The 17,044-nt window shown below is 48.5% G+C and overlaps 6 protein-coding genes across 7 annotated transcripts; 3 read left to right on the forward strand and 3 right to left on the reverse strand.

Annotated features, from left to right (window-relative positions):
* The first annotated feature begins 570 nt into the window (after window positions 1-570).
* Window positions 571-2,076, forward strand: PV09_07090 (uncharacterized protein). The gene is made up of 2 exons (XM_016360811.1): window positions 571-860; window positions 943-2,076. Exons 1-2 carry the CDS (start codon window positions 790-792, stop codon window positions 2,021-2,023), a joined length of 1,152 nt encoding a protein of 383 aa, XP_016211488.1. The 5' UTR covers window positions 571-789; the 3' UTR covers window positions 2,024-2,076.
* On the reverse strand, window positions 2,040-2,629 carry PV09_07091 (uncharacterized protein; the record flags this gene model as incomplete). The annotated part of the gene is made up of 2 exons (XM_016360812.1): window positions 2,040-2,159; window positions 2,225-2,629. The coding sequence occupies 2 exons, from the start codon at window positions 2,627-2,629 to the stop codon at window positions 2,040-2,042; spliced, it is 525 nt and encodes a 174-aa protein (XP_016211489.1).
* A 401-nt stretch (window positions 2,630-3,030) lies between these two features.
* On the reverse strand, window positions 3,031-7,323 carry PV09_07092 (uncharacterized protein). Its single transcript, XM_016360813.1, has 3 exons — window positions 6,862-7,323; window positions 3,904-6,796; window positions 3,031-3,838 (listed from the first exon to the last, which is right to left on the reverse strand). Exons 1-3 carry the CDS (start codon window positions 7,103-7,105, stop codon window positions 3,613-3,615), a joined length of 3,363 nt encoding a protein of 1,120 aa, XP_016211490.1. The 5' UTR covers window positions 7,106-7,323; the 3' UTR covers window positions 3,031-3,612.
* Window positions 7,324-7,484: 161 nt separating this feature from the next.
* Window positions 7,485-8,771, forward strand: PV09_07093 (uncharacterized protein). The gene is made up of 2 exons (XM_016360814.1): window positions 7,485-7,582; window positions 7,646-8,771. Exons 1-2 carry the CDS (start codon window positions 7,574-7,576, stop codon window positions 8,567-8,569), a joined length of 933 nt encoding a protein of 310 aa, XP_016211491.1. The 5' UTR covers window positions 7,485-7,573; the 3' UTR covers window positions 8,570-8,771.
* Window positions 8,772-9,586: 815 nt separating this feature from the next.
* PV09_07094 (uncharacterized protein) lies at window positions 9,587-11,169 on the forward strand (the record flags this gene model as incomplete). Its single annotated transcript, XM_016360815.1, has 1 exon — window positions 9,587-11,169. The coding sequence occupies one exon, from the start codon at window positions 9,587-9,589 to the stop codon at window positions 11,021-11,023; it is 1,437 nt and encodes a 478-aa protein (XP_016211492.1). The 3' UTR covers window positions 11,024-11,169.
* Window positions 11,028-14,994, reverse strand: PV09_07095. 2 transcript variants are annotated; one of them, XM_016360817.1, is made up of 2 exons: window positions 14,640-14,994; window positions 11,028-14,401 (listed from the first exon to the last, which is right to left on the reverse strand). In XM_016360817.1, the coding sequence occupies exon 2, from the start codon at window positions 14,088-14,090 to the stop codon at window positions 11,121-11,123; it is 2,970 nt and encodes a 989-aa protein (XP_016211494.1). In that variant the 5' UTR covers window positions 14,091-14,401; window positions 14,640-14,994; the 3' UTR covers window positions 11,028-11,120. The 2 variants fall into 2 exon arrangements, with proteins under 2 accessions (XP_016211494.1, XP_016211493.1); XM_016360816.1 differs by having other exon boundaries at window positions 11,028-14,994.
* Window positions 14,995-17,044: the final 2,050 nt, after the last annotated feature.

Here is a 17,044-nt window from a genome sequence, read left to right on the forward strand (position 1 = left end):
AGCATTGCCTGTGACTCAATCCTAAATGATTGAGCTCGACAATACATCTGCAATAGGTAATCAAGTCAAGAAACACAAATACGCGGCATATGAAAGCATCAATGATCAGCGACGTGATGAGAAATATATTCGCTCCACGACATGCACAGCTTGGAGAGCCATGCGTATGGTCTCGGAAAAGTTTCTAACGTAGTAGAAGATTGTCGAAGAGGTTGCGAAACTGTTATTTGGAGTTTATTCTCTATTTCTCAAGGCTCAGGGAAAGAATTGAGGCTGAACGTTTCATTTTGGTCGGGCTTACTCTTTGCTCCAAAGCTATTACGTACAAAGACCGCACGAAGAAGCAGTGATGTAGTAGCAGAAGAACCCAATCACCAAGCGAGAGAAATAATTTGCAGACGCGCCTCAAAGGATCTCGAAGTAGAACAGATATTGAGTACCTACTGGCTCAAAAAACTCGCATATAGGGTATGTGAGAAAATATGGTTTCACTTACGTCACGTGCAACGATCACTTGGTCGACGATGCATGTTGATGACGTCGACAATGGAACTCCACTTGTGACGAATGGATTCAACTGCGATAGGTTGTGAAAAGCCGTCATTTGACCACGCATTCCATGAAACGTGTCATGTATCATCCTGAACACTGAGCGTATTCATCTACCTTGACAAGTGCAAAAGATTAGTTGCCCAGTATAGCACAGAAACGTCGTCAAGGTTTTAAGCCAAGCCAAGTCCACATTGAAGTCCTTCGAGATTGACGCCGCTAGACTAATAAGAGCTCCTTATGTCGGATTATGAGTATCGCGGCCCAGAGCCGCTAAACAGAGAGCCAGAGCTAAAGGAGCTACTGTCAAAGTGAGTTTGCGCCATGACGCGCAAAACGTATCGCCGAAGACAGCGGCACCCTGCTTGTTTTCGTTAAACTAACATAGAAAAGCTATATCACTGTGAAAGACCCTTACGACCGTAATCACGGACCAATACCGCATTTGAATGTGTCCGAACACATCGTCGTGGTTGACGGTGCTGTATCCGAGCGCCTCACGTTGACAATCAATCAATTGAAGAACGATTTCAACCAACATGAAGTGCTGTGCGCATTACAGTGTGCTGGAAATCGGCGCCATACCATGCGTACTAAGATCAAAGAGGTCCAGGGTATCGATTGGCTGGATGGTGCCGTTATGAATTGTGTATGGAAAGGCCCACGACTACGAGACGTACTTGAAAAAGCCAAAATTGACGTGACGATGCGGGATAAAGATACAGGAGAGTATACTGGCTACACGGAGTTTGCTTGTTTCGAGCAAGAGGTCCAAAAGGACCGGTGGTACGGAGGCTCCATTGAGCTTCAGCGAGCAATGAATCCGGATGCGGAGGTTATTCTTGCACTCGAAATGAACGGTAAACCGCTCACTGCTGAGCACGGCGCTCCAGTACGAGCGATTGTGCCAGGCGTGGCCGGCGCTAGAAGTGTGAAGTGGCTGGACAGAATAACTGTGCAGCGCGAGCATAGTAAAAACTTTTACCAGCAGCACGATTACAAAATACTCCCCCCCGAGGTCACGGACCAGACCATCGCGGACGAATACTGGCAAAAGGTCCCGCCGATGACGGATATGCCTGTCAACTCGAGTATTGGAGTGCCCGAGGATGGGGCCGTTGTGAAAGCTGACTCGGAGGGGCTCGTAGAAGTCAGGGGATACGCTGTTCCCCATGGCAGCGACGGTCCTGTACAAAGGGTTGAAGTCAGTGGAGATGGAGGAAAAACCTGGGTTGACGCTGAATTGGACTTTGGTGGATATGGAGACCCTAGGGATGTTAAGTCGAGGCCTAAGATAAAGTGGGCGTGGTGTCTATGGACGGCAAAAGTCAAGGTTCCGCTAGGCAAGGGGCAGCGAATTGTAAGCCGCGCAACGGATTGCGGAGGCCATACTCAGGAAGAGCAGGGTACGTGGAACTTGAGAGGCGTAGCGTATAATGGTTGGGGGGAAGTGAGGAACTTGACGGTCATATGATGCTCTCTCATATACATCAGTCTAGTGGGGAATATTCAAATACTTGCCGCGCCACTGCTCGTCTTCCGTCTGTTGTCTTCACAATTGCACGTTTGACAAGCTGTCTCTTGCCATCCTTTTCGATCATACCCCAAATCTGAGCGGGAGTGAGAACTAGTCCTTTTTCCGAAGAGAAAAAAAAAGAATAGCAGCAGTACTCACGCCTTCATTGACGAATTTTCCGTCTCCGCTCTCGATGAGCTCTTCAAGCAGATTGTCGTTGACCCATTCTTCTTCCAGGAAATAGTCGTCAAGCTCGTCCGCCTTTGTCCTGTGGTTCCAGATCACGTAATTCGTGCCGAACAGGAAATGTTTGTCTTCAACCCTTTCGCCGTCAATTTGCCGTGTGCGGCTTTCCTTTGCAAAACCGGCAGGAGGGATGACCGTGACTTCAAAAGTCTGCGGACTCGCCTTTACGTCATGGCGAAATACTATTGTGATGGTGCCTACTTTTGCGGCTTTGCGAAGGAAGTAGTTAAAGTTCTGGAGTACGAGCATCTCCTCACTATCATCCGATAGAGCACGAGACAGCGTCCATTTGCCAGACAAGTCGAGAGGTTCACCCATTTTCGATCTTGTTGAGACAGGGCCCAGAAAAGAAGAAAAAAAAAAAAATCAGTTGCAGCGAAGTGGATTTGGCCAGACAGCAAATATATTCTTGGGCCGAGGCCTGACTCGAAGTAGAATATCAACGATTGGGGCATAAGGGCTCATGAAACAAGGATTGTGCCAGGACTTTTGTTGCCAGATCAGGCATTTTGCCCGTGGTAAGATTCAACCCAAATGTTTAAGCCAGTCATTGCCATCGCGGGGAACCATGTGGCAATCAGATCTCCGGCGCTTTAGGCAGAAAAGCAAAAGTAGAAACTTTTCGCTGCTTGGTAACTTTCGAATACTCCGCGTTGACGACCTTCGACCAACTCTGGTCTAGCGCTGGAGATGCTTCCGCCACATGCCAGACCTATGCATAAATACGATGACTGATCTCAATCTGATCTATAACGGAGAAGCAGACCTTAAAAGGGGCTTGGAGTTCCTTTAAATAGCACGACTTGTTACGGGAAGGTCTAAGTCCGAGATAAAAGTGGGCTAATTGCTTTGTAAGTTACAGACTTGCAGTCCTGCTTGCTGGATAGGGCCAGTGCCACTTTAACGTTACTTATCGATCCGAAATTCTAATGCTCGGAAAGAAAATCCGTTGATCACTCTTCTAGTCTTGCTGGTTTTCATATATCACATTTCCGAGACTTGCTGAAAAAGTTAGCTGTGCGATGAGCAGCGTCATTGATGCTTGATGTGTGATCTTTATTTATTAGCCACCATGCCATTCACAGAGAAAGCCCATTTGGGCGGGACAATCTAACTCCTCTGATGCAAGTTTACTGAGATGAGTACGCTCTATCTGGGGATCGAAAGTCGCCAGTAGGGTACAAGAAGCATAATAAAACCCCACCAGACATCGACGTTGTAAAATGAGCATCAGCCCTTGAAAGATCTATCGGCGTCAGAATAGGAATAGATTTTGATTACGCTCAACTCAGAGGATCTTGCTATGTGGTGGAATCTTCTCTGCTGCTTGCGTCTGCCGCGGCTTTGACCGTTTGTTTTTCGGCAGGATTTGATTCACCTTCTCCTTCAGTGGTATTGAGTGGACGAGAGGATGGAGTAGACGCAATAGTCCTCTCCCGCACCAATCGTACCAGATATGCGCCCGTGTCCGCCGCACCATCCAATTTACCAAGCTTGGACTCAAAGTGTTCTGCATCTCGTAGAAGTCTAGGAGCAACCCGTTAGCATTCAGGAAAGCATTGTGCTGCAAGATCTAAATAAGCAAGACTGACCGTGCTTTGCCCGCTTCCGTCGAGATGTGTGCCTGGCGGAACGCATCACCCCACTGCTCTCTATAGCTTGCAAATACAGGCACCATGATACCTCGGACATGATGTTCTGGCAGGTATCGTCCCAGTGTCCTTTGCAAGACACTTGTTTCTTTTGTCAAAGTTTCCATGTACTTGCTCACTTGACTTCTGTCATTATCCCAATCTATGTCCTTCATACTCTTTACATGCCGTGTTGCTCTTGCGCTCATGATCTCAACAAGTTTCTCATTTATGCTCACCTGGTGATCCTGGTAAAGGCGCTTTGTCTTGTCGTACTCTCCAAGCTTCTCCGGGGACATACCAGGTCTGCGGCGCATGAACTCCCGCAGATATGGGATCAGAGCGATGACGAAGCTCAGAGCCTGGGAGGCTAGCGCAAGATGTTTGGTGTTGATATTTGGGAGCGCAGCGCTGCTTTTTGTTGCACCAGCTCCTAAAATCAACTGACACAAGCGCGAGTTGAAGAATCGAAGATACTCATTAAGTTCGCGCGAAACATCCGCGGCGATAGAAGGTATGCAAGCAACAAGGATTTGATAGCGGGAAATGCCGTGAAGCAGAGATATTGCAGAGCTTGCGAGAATGAATCTCTCATCGTCGACAATCGCAGGCTGGGCTTGTTCTTTGGACCCTCCGGCGGCTGCATTGCCATTGATCTGAGGCGTCCCGCTCGGGGTTTGAGCTGCATTGTCTTCCCAAATATAGGAATGACTGATCCATGGTCTTGGGTCATTTGACATTGCTTCCAATACCTGTGAAAGAACTTTTTCGTCTGAAGCCGCAAAATCTTTTGCAGCCCATTGGTCACTGTCCATCGTCCTCTCGAGTTGTTCTCGCTCATTGCGAGACATGTAGGATATATATTCGGCGATATGGGTGTTGACAACACTCTTGAGCGATGCGCCAGATCGACCTGATATTGCTTCACACTCGTCTGCGAAAAGTCTATTTAGTGTAAAATATCTCAAGAAGTGAGCGAGTGGAAGATTGGTGCTTTGCTCGGAGCGGACTTTCAAGATCTTTGTCACCTGTGTCTGGGCAGCATCAACTGCCTGACCGAGAAGACTAGAAAGATCCATGGCTTGCATCAGCTCCTCCTGCAACGGAGTAGAGTCGGACCGAGGTCTTGACGTAATTTGTGGAGGTGATAGTGCGTCTATGCTGCCCATATTAGGACTCTTAGGTGGAGATCTAGGGGCAGTGCTCGTTGGCGACAATACTTGTCCGCTTGTGACGTCTAGTAGCATTTTTACCTGTGTCTGCAATCTTCTCAACGCCTCGCCGACGCTGCAATACATCCTCATGAACAGTTCTTCTGCATCATCGGGGCCAAGAGCACGCAAATTTCGTGCTAACCGTGCGGACTTGTCTTGTTGTGTGAGTGCTCGACTCTTCGCCGTTGAAACAGAGGTAACCGAGTCGGCATCATCGTCACTTGAGCTAGGGAGCTGATGTCGAATCATCGACTTCATCTCTCGCACAATAGCATCCCGGAAAGTGGCACTGGCGATTGTCAACGACTTTGACCTGCTTAGTCCGTGAACCACAACGGATAGCGTCTGCCTAAGTTGACTATTTGTCTGGAGATAGGCAGGCACTACTGACGGGCCGGTAGCGTGGCCTCGCGCCCTCAAGGATGCCTGAGCCCATCTTTTCATCGTCTCTTGATTCGATACAGATGTAACGTGGTGTCTTAGATCGGAGATCAGTGCGTCCAAAAACCTTGTCTCGTATCCTTTGCCCACTCTTGCTCGCAATGAGCCCATGCCTTCAGCAAAGCCTTCCAGTGCTTTCAGCCGACGTAAATCTCGTAATTGCAGAGAACTGTTCTCCACCAACCACGAGGAATCAGCTCCGGAGGTTTGTTGTAATTGGCCGCAGGCATAGTCTTCGAGCACGGACATGCGATCTAGTGCTAACTCGAGATCGCCCTGGTCAACCAGCTCTTCGCAGTGCGTCGCGCCCTGCACAACGCCTTTTAACTGATCCATGGCGTCATTCAGCTTTCGTAAATTTTCCCGCCTTTGCCTCATTCTGATGATTTCTAGACCACCCATGGCCATCTTTTTATCCAATGTCGCCAAGTCTTCCCGTAGCTTCTTGATCTTTGCCACTGAATCAGCTGCCTCGGAATGGAGCTGTTTCAAGCTCCCCAGCGCGGCAAAGAATGACTGCGAAGCGGCAGATATTGAGGATATCAAGTGTATCTCCACGGTATCAAGATACCAAGAGAGCTTCTCTTGCAGTATAGCATTCGTGGCAAGCGCTTTTCGAGGTGGGCCGAGGGATGCGTGTGCAGTACCATTGGCATCCTTACCTTCATCATTATGGGTAATGGGTGTCCGTACCAGCTCAGATCTCTCGCTAACAATGTCGAAGGTCCTAGGATTTTCTAAGCGGAAATTCTCTTCGAAGTATACTTGTGGAATGGTGGACAATGGCGTGACCTCGAACCTCCGTCGAGCCCCGCTGCCTCGGCGTCTGCTTGATTGTGACGTACTCAGATTCGTTCCAGCCGAGCTCTCCCTTGCCAGCTGCGGGCGCTGACGCTGGTCGCTGTGTAGCTTTCTATCGGATGCGTCAGCGAAGTCGTCATCCCTTGACGACTTTCCTGGCCACTGCGGAGGAAACGCGAGAGATTCGTCCGTCAGGTGTTTTGCACGAGACTCGTACAAATTGCCTACTTGTGCGAGGTAGGGTTTAAACACAGATGGTTCGACATGGGGAATGTTCGTCAGCGTAACTGGAGGGATATCTTTCGTGCTCGGGGGTTTGTGCGTTGACGACGCGGGCGCAGTGGTATGCGGCAATAGGCCGGTCCGCACAATTGGAGGTTGCAGTAGTGTTGAAATAGCTGTTCCACGAAGAAAAAGTTAGCGGCGAAGACTGTGGAGAGAATCTGGTTCAGTGCTACGATACCATTCTGGCTCAAATCCCTTGCAGCGCTGAGGCGACCATGCGGCTGTATGTCCACTGAGCCCCCCGCGCTGATCGAGCTCGCTGTTGATCCGCGTCGAGGCTGATATCGAGAGCTGATTTGATGTCGCGGGAAGCCCCATTCCTGGCCTGTGAGGCCCGGTGTTGACGAGGGCGAAGATGACGCAGGGCTTGCTATATCAAAGTATTCTTTTTGCTTTGTCGATGAGGATGTGGAGTTGGCCATGCTTGCGCTGAACGAGTGTGCGCCAGACAGCGTGCTGGTGCAGGCATCAGGAGTTCGCGCTGCGTGAAGCGGGAACAGACGATGGCATATTAACTTCGCCAATGAGAACAGCTGCAGGTAGAATCATACACCGAAATCTGACGGGGCATGTAGGTGAGTGTGTGGAGAGAGCCGTAGAAGCTGGGTATGGGTAGCTAAGTCTCGTCCAGCAATTCGAGCTGTGAAGCGTAACCATCGTCGTAGCACGCAGCCATCAGGCCCGCTTTCGGCCGCGTGCCTGATCGAGAGCGCCGCTGTGGCTGTGTCAGTGTGAGGCGCCAGGTCCGTCACGTGAAAATTGGGCGGTAACTTGCAAACGGTGTCCTGACAGTGCTGACCCAAGATTGCTCAGCTTGCATCGTATTGGTGCCGAGAGGCACAGTGTCACGCTTTACCGTCGTATGAGTCGTTTATCATGTCCTTGGTTCCATGGCTGCTGTAAGAGGCCGTCAATCGCCCTCCATGTAGTAAGACATTCTTGTTGATAGTTCTCACTGCAAGACACTGGTTGAGGGACATTCACCTGCTCGAGAACGAAGCAGGACAACCGCTGGAATGGAAGAGTGCGCTGAACGGAAGCCAATGTCGTCCAAGCCGTTCAACTTATCCGCCATTTCGGAAGAGATTCACGAAGACGACGTCTGTCCGATATGTTATTCTTTGCTTCACAAACCTGTCACCACAACATGCAACCACACCATGTGTGAGCTCTGCCTCAACACGTGGGCAGATTTGACCGTCATTGCATACATGAACGCGGTAGGATTGGACGAAGATACGCCAGAGGTATTACTGCCTAATCTAGTTGAAAGTTCATGCCCAATGTGCCGGTCAAGTTCGACGGCAGTGCCAAACCAAGACAAAGAACAACAATTGAAAGCAAGGTATCCGAGAAGCTACAGGCGTCGCCAGGCGGAATCTGAGGAATTTGAAGCCAATGAATCGAGCGATAGCGTGAAGCCGTTGACGATCTATGTTGGAAACACGCATCGACTGGTTCGCGTAGGAAGCGATAATGAGGAGACTCGCAACAGGCACGAATGGAACTTTTTTGTACGACCCTCTAGGCACGATCTCATAAAAGAGGTACATGTGCACTTGCACCCCACGTTCCGCAACCCGCGTCTGATCCTCCAGTCTCCGCCTTTCCAGGCTCGTAGATTGGGCTGGGGCTGCTTCACGATATATGCAAGCGTCATTCTTAAAGCTGGCTACTGTTGGCTTCGCAACGATGCAGAAGATACAACAAACGGGGCGTCAAAGGCATCATTACCGATCGAGTGGCTTCTCGACTTCAACAACGGGGGCAGTCAAAAAAGATGCAGACTAAAAGTACAGGGTGAGGGAGAAAGGAAAGAGGATAAGAAGAAGACAAGAGTAGCAACAGACAAGATGATCAGCCCTCCAAGGACGAGCTCATCTTGATTGACTTGGCGAGCATAATGAACATCGATGCTAGCAACGTACTTCCATATCGAGAGGTGGACAAATACTTCGAAGTATATCCATGAAGTAGTTTTCTATATAAACTGAGAGCCTTCAAGCTTACACTCACACATATCTCTCCATTTTAGATACTGTTCAGTAACAAATGGTTTACATGTTGGCTCTCCTCTGCCTCTATTAGGGAGAAATATTTGTTCAACCAAAGAAAATTTTTTTAATTAAGAAATAACAGTATATAGTTACACAGTTCTGTGAGAGCTACTGTCGCAACACTATATGCTGAGGTTGGTCCGAATGTTTATGCGTACGACGACGCCAAGTCCGCCGCCGGAACGAACAGGGAGTCAAAAGTTGTTGACCTCTTGATGCCAACTACCCACAGGATGAATGTTGCGCGCAATCTTTTAACTCGATCACATGCAGCGAAGGCAACGCCCTCGCGTGGGACACGACTACTAGTTCACGTCTACCTACAAGATGTGAGCGGTTCAGCATTCTGTTCGGAGAGAGTAACTCAAGGTTGATGATCGAAAGAGCGCAAAATTGGGCCACAGAGCATATACATCTCTTTACCGCGTTGGAGTATCAAAAGCCGGATTGAACCGCATGATATCGAAATGCATTGCCAAGGCCATGTTTCGCACTGAGAAGTTGCTGATTGGCTCATCTAGCCTGTTGAAGATGAGCAAAGTGACCTGCCAAGACCCGTCAACAACAGGCTCGGCTCGCTCACCTATTAGGGCATCTCAATCAAAGCGTGGTCGCATTGAGCCACGTCTTTGGTGCGAGGGCAAACACCCTTTCCTATGTCCCCTAGCACAGCGTCACTACGGTAATTTCGGCGCTGGTGGAAGACACGATAACTTTTGCCCACGAAGCTCTCTTGTTCAATTTCCTCTTTCATTGATTCCCTTTTTAACAATCGTCATCCCGCATCTTCCAGTCACGATGCTCGCTTCTTAGACAACCATCCTGTTGCTAACGAATCTTTCGGGGATGACACTGCGTAAACTAAGGTTTCATCTAATCATTATCGCTGTTTCCGCGTGTGCATGTCTTTCCCTAATTTCTCTACACATTAATAAGGCCGACTGGATCCAGCTCCCTAATGTTTTGTCCTATGACGACGCCTCAAACGGCCGTGTATCCCACCTCCACTTGCTAACTGTCGCCACAGATAGCAACCTCAATCTCTGCCGGTTGATCTTTTCCAGTACTGTTCTTTCATACCCAGTTCCCGTTCTCATAGACTGGAAGGGTTCGGGAGAATTCAATGCATCGGAAAGTCATCTCGCCAAAATTGAAGGACCGCTGCGCTACCTGAGATCTCTGCCACCCCACAAGGACAACGACATTGTCCTTTTAGTGGACGGCTACGACGTCATCTTCCAACTTGGTCCCGATGTTTTGCTGCAGCGTTATTTTTCGGTTCTAGATGAGGCTAATACGCGATTGAGGGCAAAATTTGGCGATGACTACGTGGAAAAGAGCGGAATCTACAACAGCATCATCTTCGGTCCAGACAAAACGTGCTTTCCTCTTGAACATTCTCATCCAAGATGTTGGGCTGTGCCTCCGTCGCCTCTGCCCCCGGACGCATTTGGACCTAATACAGACAAGGATATGGAGCACCATCGTCCCCGCTGGCTCAATTCAGGAACTATCATGGGCCCCGTCGCGGAGGTGCGGGCCTTTTTCCAAGCAACTAAGGACAAGGTGAAAGACACCTTTGATCCAGACAATATATCTCGCAATTCTGATCAGATGTATATGGCCAATCTGTTTGCAGATCAAGAATACGCTCGCACCATTTTTGCGCCGGGCCAACCTGAGCTTCCAAATACAGAAGACAAAATTATTCCAGACCTGAATGATGGCCGCCGGAAGGAATTCCATGTTGGTCTTGATTACGAATCAAGGATGTTTCAGACCTGTGCTGGATACGAGGGCTTTCTGGATTGGACGACATTTGACCAACCAAGCCCACATTCTAATCTAAAATCGCCAAGTTCTAAAGGCATCATCAGCCTTCAAGAAGATGTTCTGTCGTCAAGGAAGCCTTTTGCCGCTATTGATGACGACAAAGCCTTGCGTGATACGTCTTGGACAAGTGTCTCGCTTGGCGTCAATATGGTGTCCGGCTTCATCTTTCCGGTGTTGCATTTCACAAGTGACAAGTCGCTGCGAGACCGGTGGTGGCCTCGGATGTGGTTTTACCCACATGCTGAACGTCTTCTAGTTGCTTGTAGCAAGATCAAGAAGTCTCTGATAAGCAACCAGCTAATTAATGGCACGCGTTGGATGAATGATGAGCCATACAATATCCAGGAAGGTAACGTGGGGTATATTGGGGCCGTGAGCGACCTTGGAGAGCATTTATCTTGGAAGAAGATTTGCGGTGAGCACGAAGAAACACTCTACAGTGCAGAATAATGATCCTGAATCTCTCTCGTTTCACTACGCAAATCTTTCCCTCGGGAAAGAAGGAAGATTTGCATACGACCTTATGAAGGTTTAAGCTACTTCAATGCTAGCCAGTAGCGGTTTTAGCCCACCAAGTCTTCAAGTCCTTCACGAACACCCGCTCTTGCTCACCAAACTCAACAGGTGGCCCCCTTATTTCTTCCCTTTGATTCCAGTCAATAAGGTCATTACGTTCCCTCCTCAGCCATGCCCAAGCTTTGTCATCAACACTGGAGTCGCCTGTGGCAGTAGCAACTTCAGCATCAGCGAGAAAGCGCCACACACACCAAGCGGAGCTTTCAACGCTCTTCAGACCTACTCCAACATTTCCAGTGCTAGAGAATACTTCAAAGCCCCTGAGCAAGACTATATCACCTTTGTCCGCTGCTGGAAGAGCTTCACGCCACGGGCGAAACACCTGCACTCGCATATTCCTCGGATAAAAGGCTGGATCTGTGATGCTAAGCGTCGTGTGATAATCACGTTGTCCTCTGTCGGCGCGAAGTGGTTTTGTGGTCGGCTTTGTGACAACAGCAATGACATCCACGTATCCATCATTGTAGCAATGCGAATTGGAGGGAATTCGGAGATTCGAAAACAGTCCAGGTAGTGGTGAGTAGTATGAGAAGTCTGTGAGAAGGCCGCGAGCCCTTGTTATTTGAGATAGATTGAAGGAAAAGTCAGAATCCATGTTCTTTTGCTGCACAATGTCAGCAACAGGGGCTGGAGAGACTGGAGACGTTTCCCTATCGTTTGCAGACTCTAATGTGTTGACTTTCTCCGAGTTTCCAGACTCGTCCTCAACGCATGAACTTTTTTGAGAATCGCTATCCTGTTGTACAAATACGACGCTCCTTCCTGCTTTACCAACATGCTTCTCATCTTCTACCTTTTTAGGAGTAAGATCATACCATGGGCTGAGATATAATGAAGCAAGCTTCGCCGGGTCTCGAGGTGGCGTGTCTTCACCTGTTCCAACCAAATGCTCTTGCCACTGTGCGCGACCTGAATCAGTTTCCGTGACAAAAGACTGTGTTCTTCCCTCGCGTAGCGGTTCGTGGGTAGCGGATTGTGTGGCACTAGGAGTTGGCAGCGATTTGTCTTGCGCACTGTTAAAATTGGCTTGCAAAAGCTGTTCTTGATAGGAATCCTGACTAAGATTTGGTGTCAAAGGAAGTTTAGGATCCTGTTGCGGGACACAGAATGAGGTACTCAGTGGCATATTTTGCCACAGAAAAGATGTCGAATTAGAAGAATCCTCATCTTCATGGTTTTGCGATTGGCGCGCTGTTAATTCAGATGCCGATATTGCACCACCAGTCCTGTCATCCTCAAAACTATCTTTTCGATATTCACCAGCATTGAGTGGAAAGCTATGGAAGGGCGGCTCTGAGTTTCTTAACAAAGCCGACGGTGTTTCATGATATGCTCCAATATTTTCGATCAAGTCGTGCTTAGATGTAGAAAATTGACTTTCATCGCGTTCACTGGGTACATCTTTAGCAATTGGCTTTACTGTCGTCATAGAGGAAACAAGCGGTGGTGCAGAGCGCGATTGAGAGCTTAAAAGCTGTGGTAATGAAGGGTATCGTGACTCCGGATCATCAGTGCCATCGAACGATATTGAGGATTTACTTCCTAACACCGCAATATTTAGGTCCCTAGTCTGTGGTGATCTCTGCGTCTTATCAAATGCTACTTTGTCTTCCCCTGCGTGGTCTTGGGCGTCCGCCTTGTTTTCATCTTCACGACCGTGAATATATCCACTCAAGGAATCGTCGGCCTCTTTGTAGAAAGTCGAGTGCATCTCAGACGCTGTCGTATCGGTAAAGGTTCCCAAAAAAAAGTGACCCTCCGAGATATGAGCTTCCCAGGGCTGAGCAGAAGAACTACGCCATCCGCTACCGGGAGTTTCCGTGCTTTTCGAGACCGTAGATTTCGTCCCCAGAGAATATTGAACCGATAGGTTCTGAGCAACAATGCTATCCTCGTGAGAACTTGTGGCTTTTAAGTTTTGGCTCTTTAGCAATCCAGTGTTTGCTTCCTTATTATCAGAACTCGCTTCTTCGTTTGCCGTTTTTGGCTGAGCTCCGCTTGTTGGCAAAGGTTGCGGTTGACTATTGGGGTGCGAAGATTCAATACCCTCATCCAGAAGCTTATTTCTATGGACGTTCTTATTTTGCTCTTCCGTGTTCTCTCCGAATGATTCTTGGTCAATTGTGTCATTAACAAAACCGAAACCAAGCTGCAACATCCAGTCTGGTAAGATGGGCGACAGACCAGAAGGTTTTCCCGCAAATGAACTTTGCAGTGATGAGCCAACTGTGTCAGTATATGGTGGCGATTCTTCAATGGAAATAGAAGAGGGTACGAGAAGCATAGAAGGTTGTTGGGAATGCATTTTCGGGCGTACCGGAGTGTCGGATAGCAAAGATGGAAGTCGTGGCGGCATCATGGATTCAAAAGAGGGGCTCTTATTTGGAGACTGAAGCTGTCGGCAGGACTCTGCAGGCAGATTTGAGGTATGTAGATTAGGGTTCTCAGCACGTGGGCTATTGCCACAAGCAGATAGTTTCAAGTTTGGAAAATTGTCTTTGACCTTGTTGAGGTCTTTGGGGATAAGGCCTAGAGACGTAGCGTCATCGCGCAATACGGTTGGTTTGACATCGGCAGCTACTTGTGTCGCAGAGCCATTATGCAGTGTAGCCTCCAAAACTTTGCTAGGCGCTCTAATAGATGACTGGTCGCGAAATACGTGGAATCGAGAAGCTGTAGCGGCGGGTAGTAGTGAACGCGCGGTGGGGACCACAGCAATATCTTCATCGTCCAAATTCCCGTGCAAAGGAATGGCCTCGTTAACGTCCTCATCTTCTGTGGTTCCACTTCTCACAGGTAAATATTCGTGCCTATTTGTCTCGCTGTAAGACCCATCTGCATTTGTTGTTGTTGGCGTTGATGGCAACTGTGACTCTGTGTTTATGTGGGATGCAATCATTCCAACCTCTCGCGACTCTTCTGACGCTTGCGTTTCTACCATCTGGAGCCAATCATACCTTTGACCTCTTTTCGTGGGAGACGGCACTCCATCCTTTACAGACCAGCTGCCTTCACCTCCCCACGCCAGCCTCGGGCGTTTGCGATCACTATTCAAAGTATCCACGTCATTTGCGAAGGGATCATATGGAGAGTCCACGAGGTCGCCACTGACTACTCTTGCGCGTTTGTGAAAAGCAGATGATGCCGGCGTATTAGAAAGACCATAACCACGATCGTAACTCGATTGCCACTGATATGAAGGTCGCGAAGGTGTTTGAGGCTTTGTGGACGAACTTGAGGGGCAACGAGACTCTGAGCCCTGTCTGTCAGCTATGTTGAGTTTCTTCAATAATTCCTGGTTCCTGAAAATGCTGCACACAAGTCGATTACTATACGCCAGCTCAACATCGACGCTCTTTCCAGGCGTACTTATGCCAGCGGTCGCCTCCATGCATCTTGCCCCCTCAAGATTCAGGAAAAGCTCGTCACCAATGCTAATCTTCGATCTTGCTACAGCCTTTGCCGCGGCACCCGTCAGCTGCACACGTACCTGTCCCTTCTTGTTGCGAAGACGAAAATCGGGTTCGGCAAGAAGAAACGCCGCTCGTTGTGTGGAGGAGCTATAGGGCCATATGAGAGTGACAACAGCGCGAATACATTTATCCTCAATTTCCGAGCTTTCTTTCGCGAGCTCCGATATGCGTATGATATCCATCGCAACTGTTGTTGTGCAGGTAAGTGAATCACTTCATGCCACGAGGTGTGTTTGGACCTCAGGCTACGCGTTTAATGAAGAAAGTGAAACGTGGAGGTCGCTCAAAGGGTTCATTGAGGTATTAGCGCTGTTGCAAGTGTCGTTGTTGGGTGGAGCATCGCATAAGTTGATCCATTATTCAAGGTGAAGCTGGATCTTGTACTCTGTACACAGCAGTGTCGCATTAAGACCAACGAGGAAAAGCTAGCAGGTACTTCTCAGCACGTAATTGCAAAGTTTTGATCACACCCACGTGATTCACTCAAACACAATTCAAGCATCAGGTTAAAGTGTGCTTCTCACTCGCCCCGCTCAGTACGCCATACAAATATTCAAATTGGGTAAAGTATTACCTTTGGCTGGGACTGTTCCTCAGTCTGCAGAAAAGTGGCTTACATTAATGAGTCTTGATGGATAGGGAATAGATTCCTAACATATAGTAGGGAAAGAAGGCCACTCGCTTATAGTGGATGTTATGATGCTCTGTATCACATAACACAGCCATATCCTTGGATAAACCAATTTCCCCAGTACTTTAACTAGCTAGTATAGTAGGTGATATAAAATATACACTCTTACAGTATTTACTTTTGTCGCTTTGGTATTTTTCTGCGCAGAAAATAGCCATTAATGTGAGAATTCAACATTTTCCCACAACACCTCATGTTTAGAATAAGGTGGGTACGGCATGGCCCCGCTAACTAAGTTAGCACAGATGTAAACGCTTAGTAAAGCATCACCCAGGTCCTCTTCGCCTGCAGCACGTCGACCCAGGAGAAGTTCTCGGACTTTCTCCGTATCGCCTCCCGCCTATAAGCTTCTCTGTTAAGCTCATGTCTCGTTGCTCTCCAATTGCCTATGTCGTACTCATTATGACCGTAGAACGAGCAGGCATCAAAGATAAAAGCATGTCCGGTAGTATACTCGGCGGTATTGCCATCCAAGCAGTCACCGTGAATTAGCGAAGGCTTCGGTACTCTACCTTCGGTCTGGAGTGGAAGAAGGAGACGAGGCACGACTTTCCTCAATATGAGCTCGCATACCACCTCGAACTCAGGCCATTTGAGTTTACGATTGACCAGTTCCATTATGTATCCGAGATGTCGTGAGAACACAACACACCAGGAATCGTCCCATTGGTTTACGGCCTGGGCGATTTTCCCGTGGTACGTCTGGATATGGAAGCCAAACTTGCCAGTTGGCGATTGCGAGCGAGCATGCAGGTGTGCTAACCGAGGAGCTAATTTATCCGACTCCGCTGGGTAAGGTCCGTCAGAGCGCTCAACGGCATAGGGTTCTCTAGCGTACCTGTTTATGGATGTCGCGAAACTCGGTAAGGAGGAAGAAGGTGTCTGGACCTTCCCATTCAAACATCCCCCAAGCATGAGGTTCGGGCACAAATTCTGATGAAACATTGCGGATGGCCTTCAATGATTCAAACTCACCCATACACATATATCGTCCAGTGTCTCCACTAGATACTATCTATACTCTGGTCAGTTTCCAGCCTCAAAAGGAACCTTTCCAACTGATCTACCTTCAGAAAATAGTTTGCAATCTCCTTTGTTGGCAGTTGAGCTACAATCTTCGCTGTTTTCCCATAGATGGAATTGCCATAGTGAAAGACTCGAAGCACTTTGGTGTCAGGGAGTGGAAATGCTGAATTGAAAAGCAGTTCAATCTAAGCTGATATACGATACTATCTTCTTAGGCCCTACGCACCTTTGATTACGGCCTCATTCACCTCATATGCCCCGCTCGCTTTAGGTAGCTCAATTGGTATTGATATTCCTTCAGTCCTCGACTCTGCGTCCTTCTCAGACGGGAGCGCTAGGCCGATGTGCAAGGCCGGCTGATTAACATCATTGTTTTTGTAGCTTTTAGTTGGTGGGTTGATCTCAGCACCATGATATCATGAATCTATTTGACGGACGTACCTCAAAACCGAGATCGCCCCGGGTTCGAACATTATGGGTAGCGGGTTATCAATCGATAAGCCGATCCACCGTTTGGCAAAACAGCGAAGGATGAGGCCATGTGCGACCTAAAGTGTTTACCTGTTAGCCGCTGTGTGCGGAGCGAGGGAAAGAGGATAGATAGAATAAATGAGGGCGAGAGTTTACAATAAGGACATCAGCTGGATTCTCCCCATACATATAAGGCCGTTGAATTTCTTTGATTTTTGCGATGAGTCCGTCCAG

The sequence above is a fragment of the Verruconis gallopava genome, assembly GCF_000836295.1.
Source record: "Verruconis gallopava strain CBS 43764 unplaced genomic scaffold supercont1.26, whole genome shotgun sequence".
In the NCBI taxonomy this organism is placed as follows: Eukaryota; Fungi; Ascomycota; class Dothideomycetes; order Venturiales; family Sympoventuriaceae; genus Verruconis; species Verruconis gallopava.

What these genes read in the sequence shown, in the direction of transcription:
- PV09_07095 (XM_016360816.1), bottom strand. Translation starts at nt 14,804, where the DNA reads ATGGATATCATACGCATATCGGAGCTCGCGAAAGAAAGCTCGGAAATT.
- PV09_07090 (XM_016360811.1), top strand. Translation starts at nt 790, where the DNA reads ATGTCGGATTATGAGTATCGCGGCCCAGAGCCGCTAAACAGAGAGCCA. An exon ending in CTAAAGGAGCTACTGTCAAA is followed by an intron (nt 861 to 942) that starts GTGAGTTTGCGC and finishes AACATAGAAAAG; the next exon opens with CTATATCACTGTGAAAGACC.
- PV09_07092 (XM_016360813.1), bottom strand. Translation starts at nt 7,105, where the DNA reads ATGGCCAACTCCACATCCTCATCGACAAAGCAAAAAGAATACTTTGAT. An exon ending in AAGGGATTTGAGCCAGAATG is followed by an intron (nt 6,797 to 6,861) that starts GTATCGTAGCAC and finishes TTCGTGGAACAG; the next exon opens with CTATTTCAACACTACTGCAA. An exon ending in ACGGAAGCGGGCAAAGCACG is followed by an intron (nt 3,839 to 3,903) that starts GTCAGTCTTGCT and finishes GGTTGCTCCTAG; the next exon opens with ACTTCTACGAGATGCAGAAC.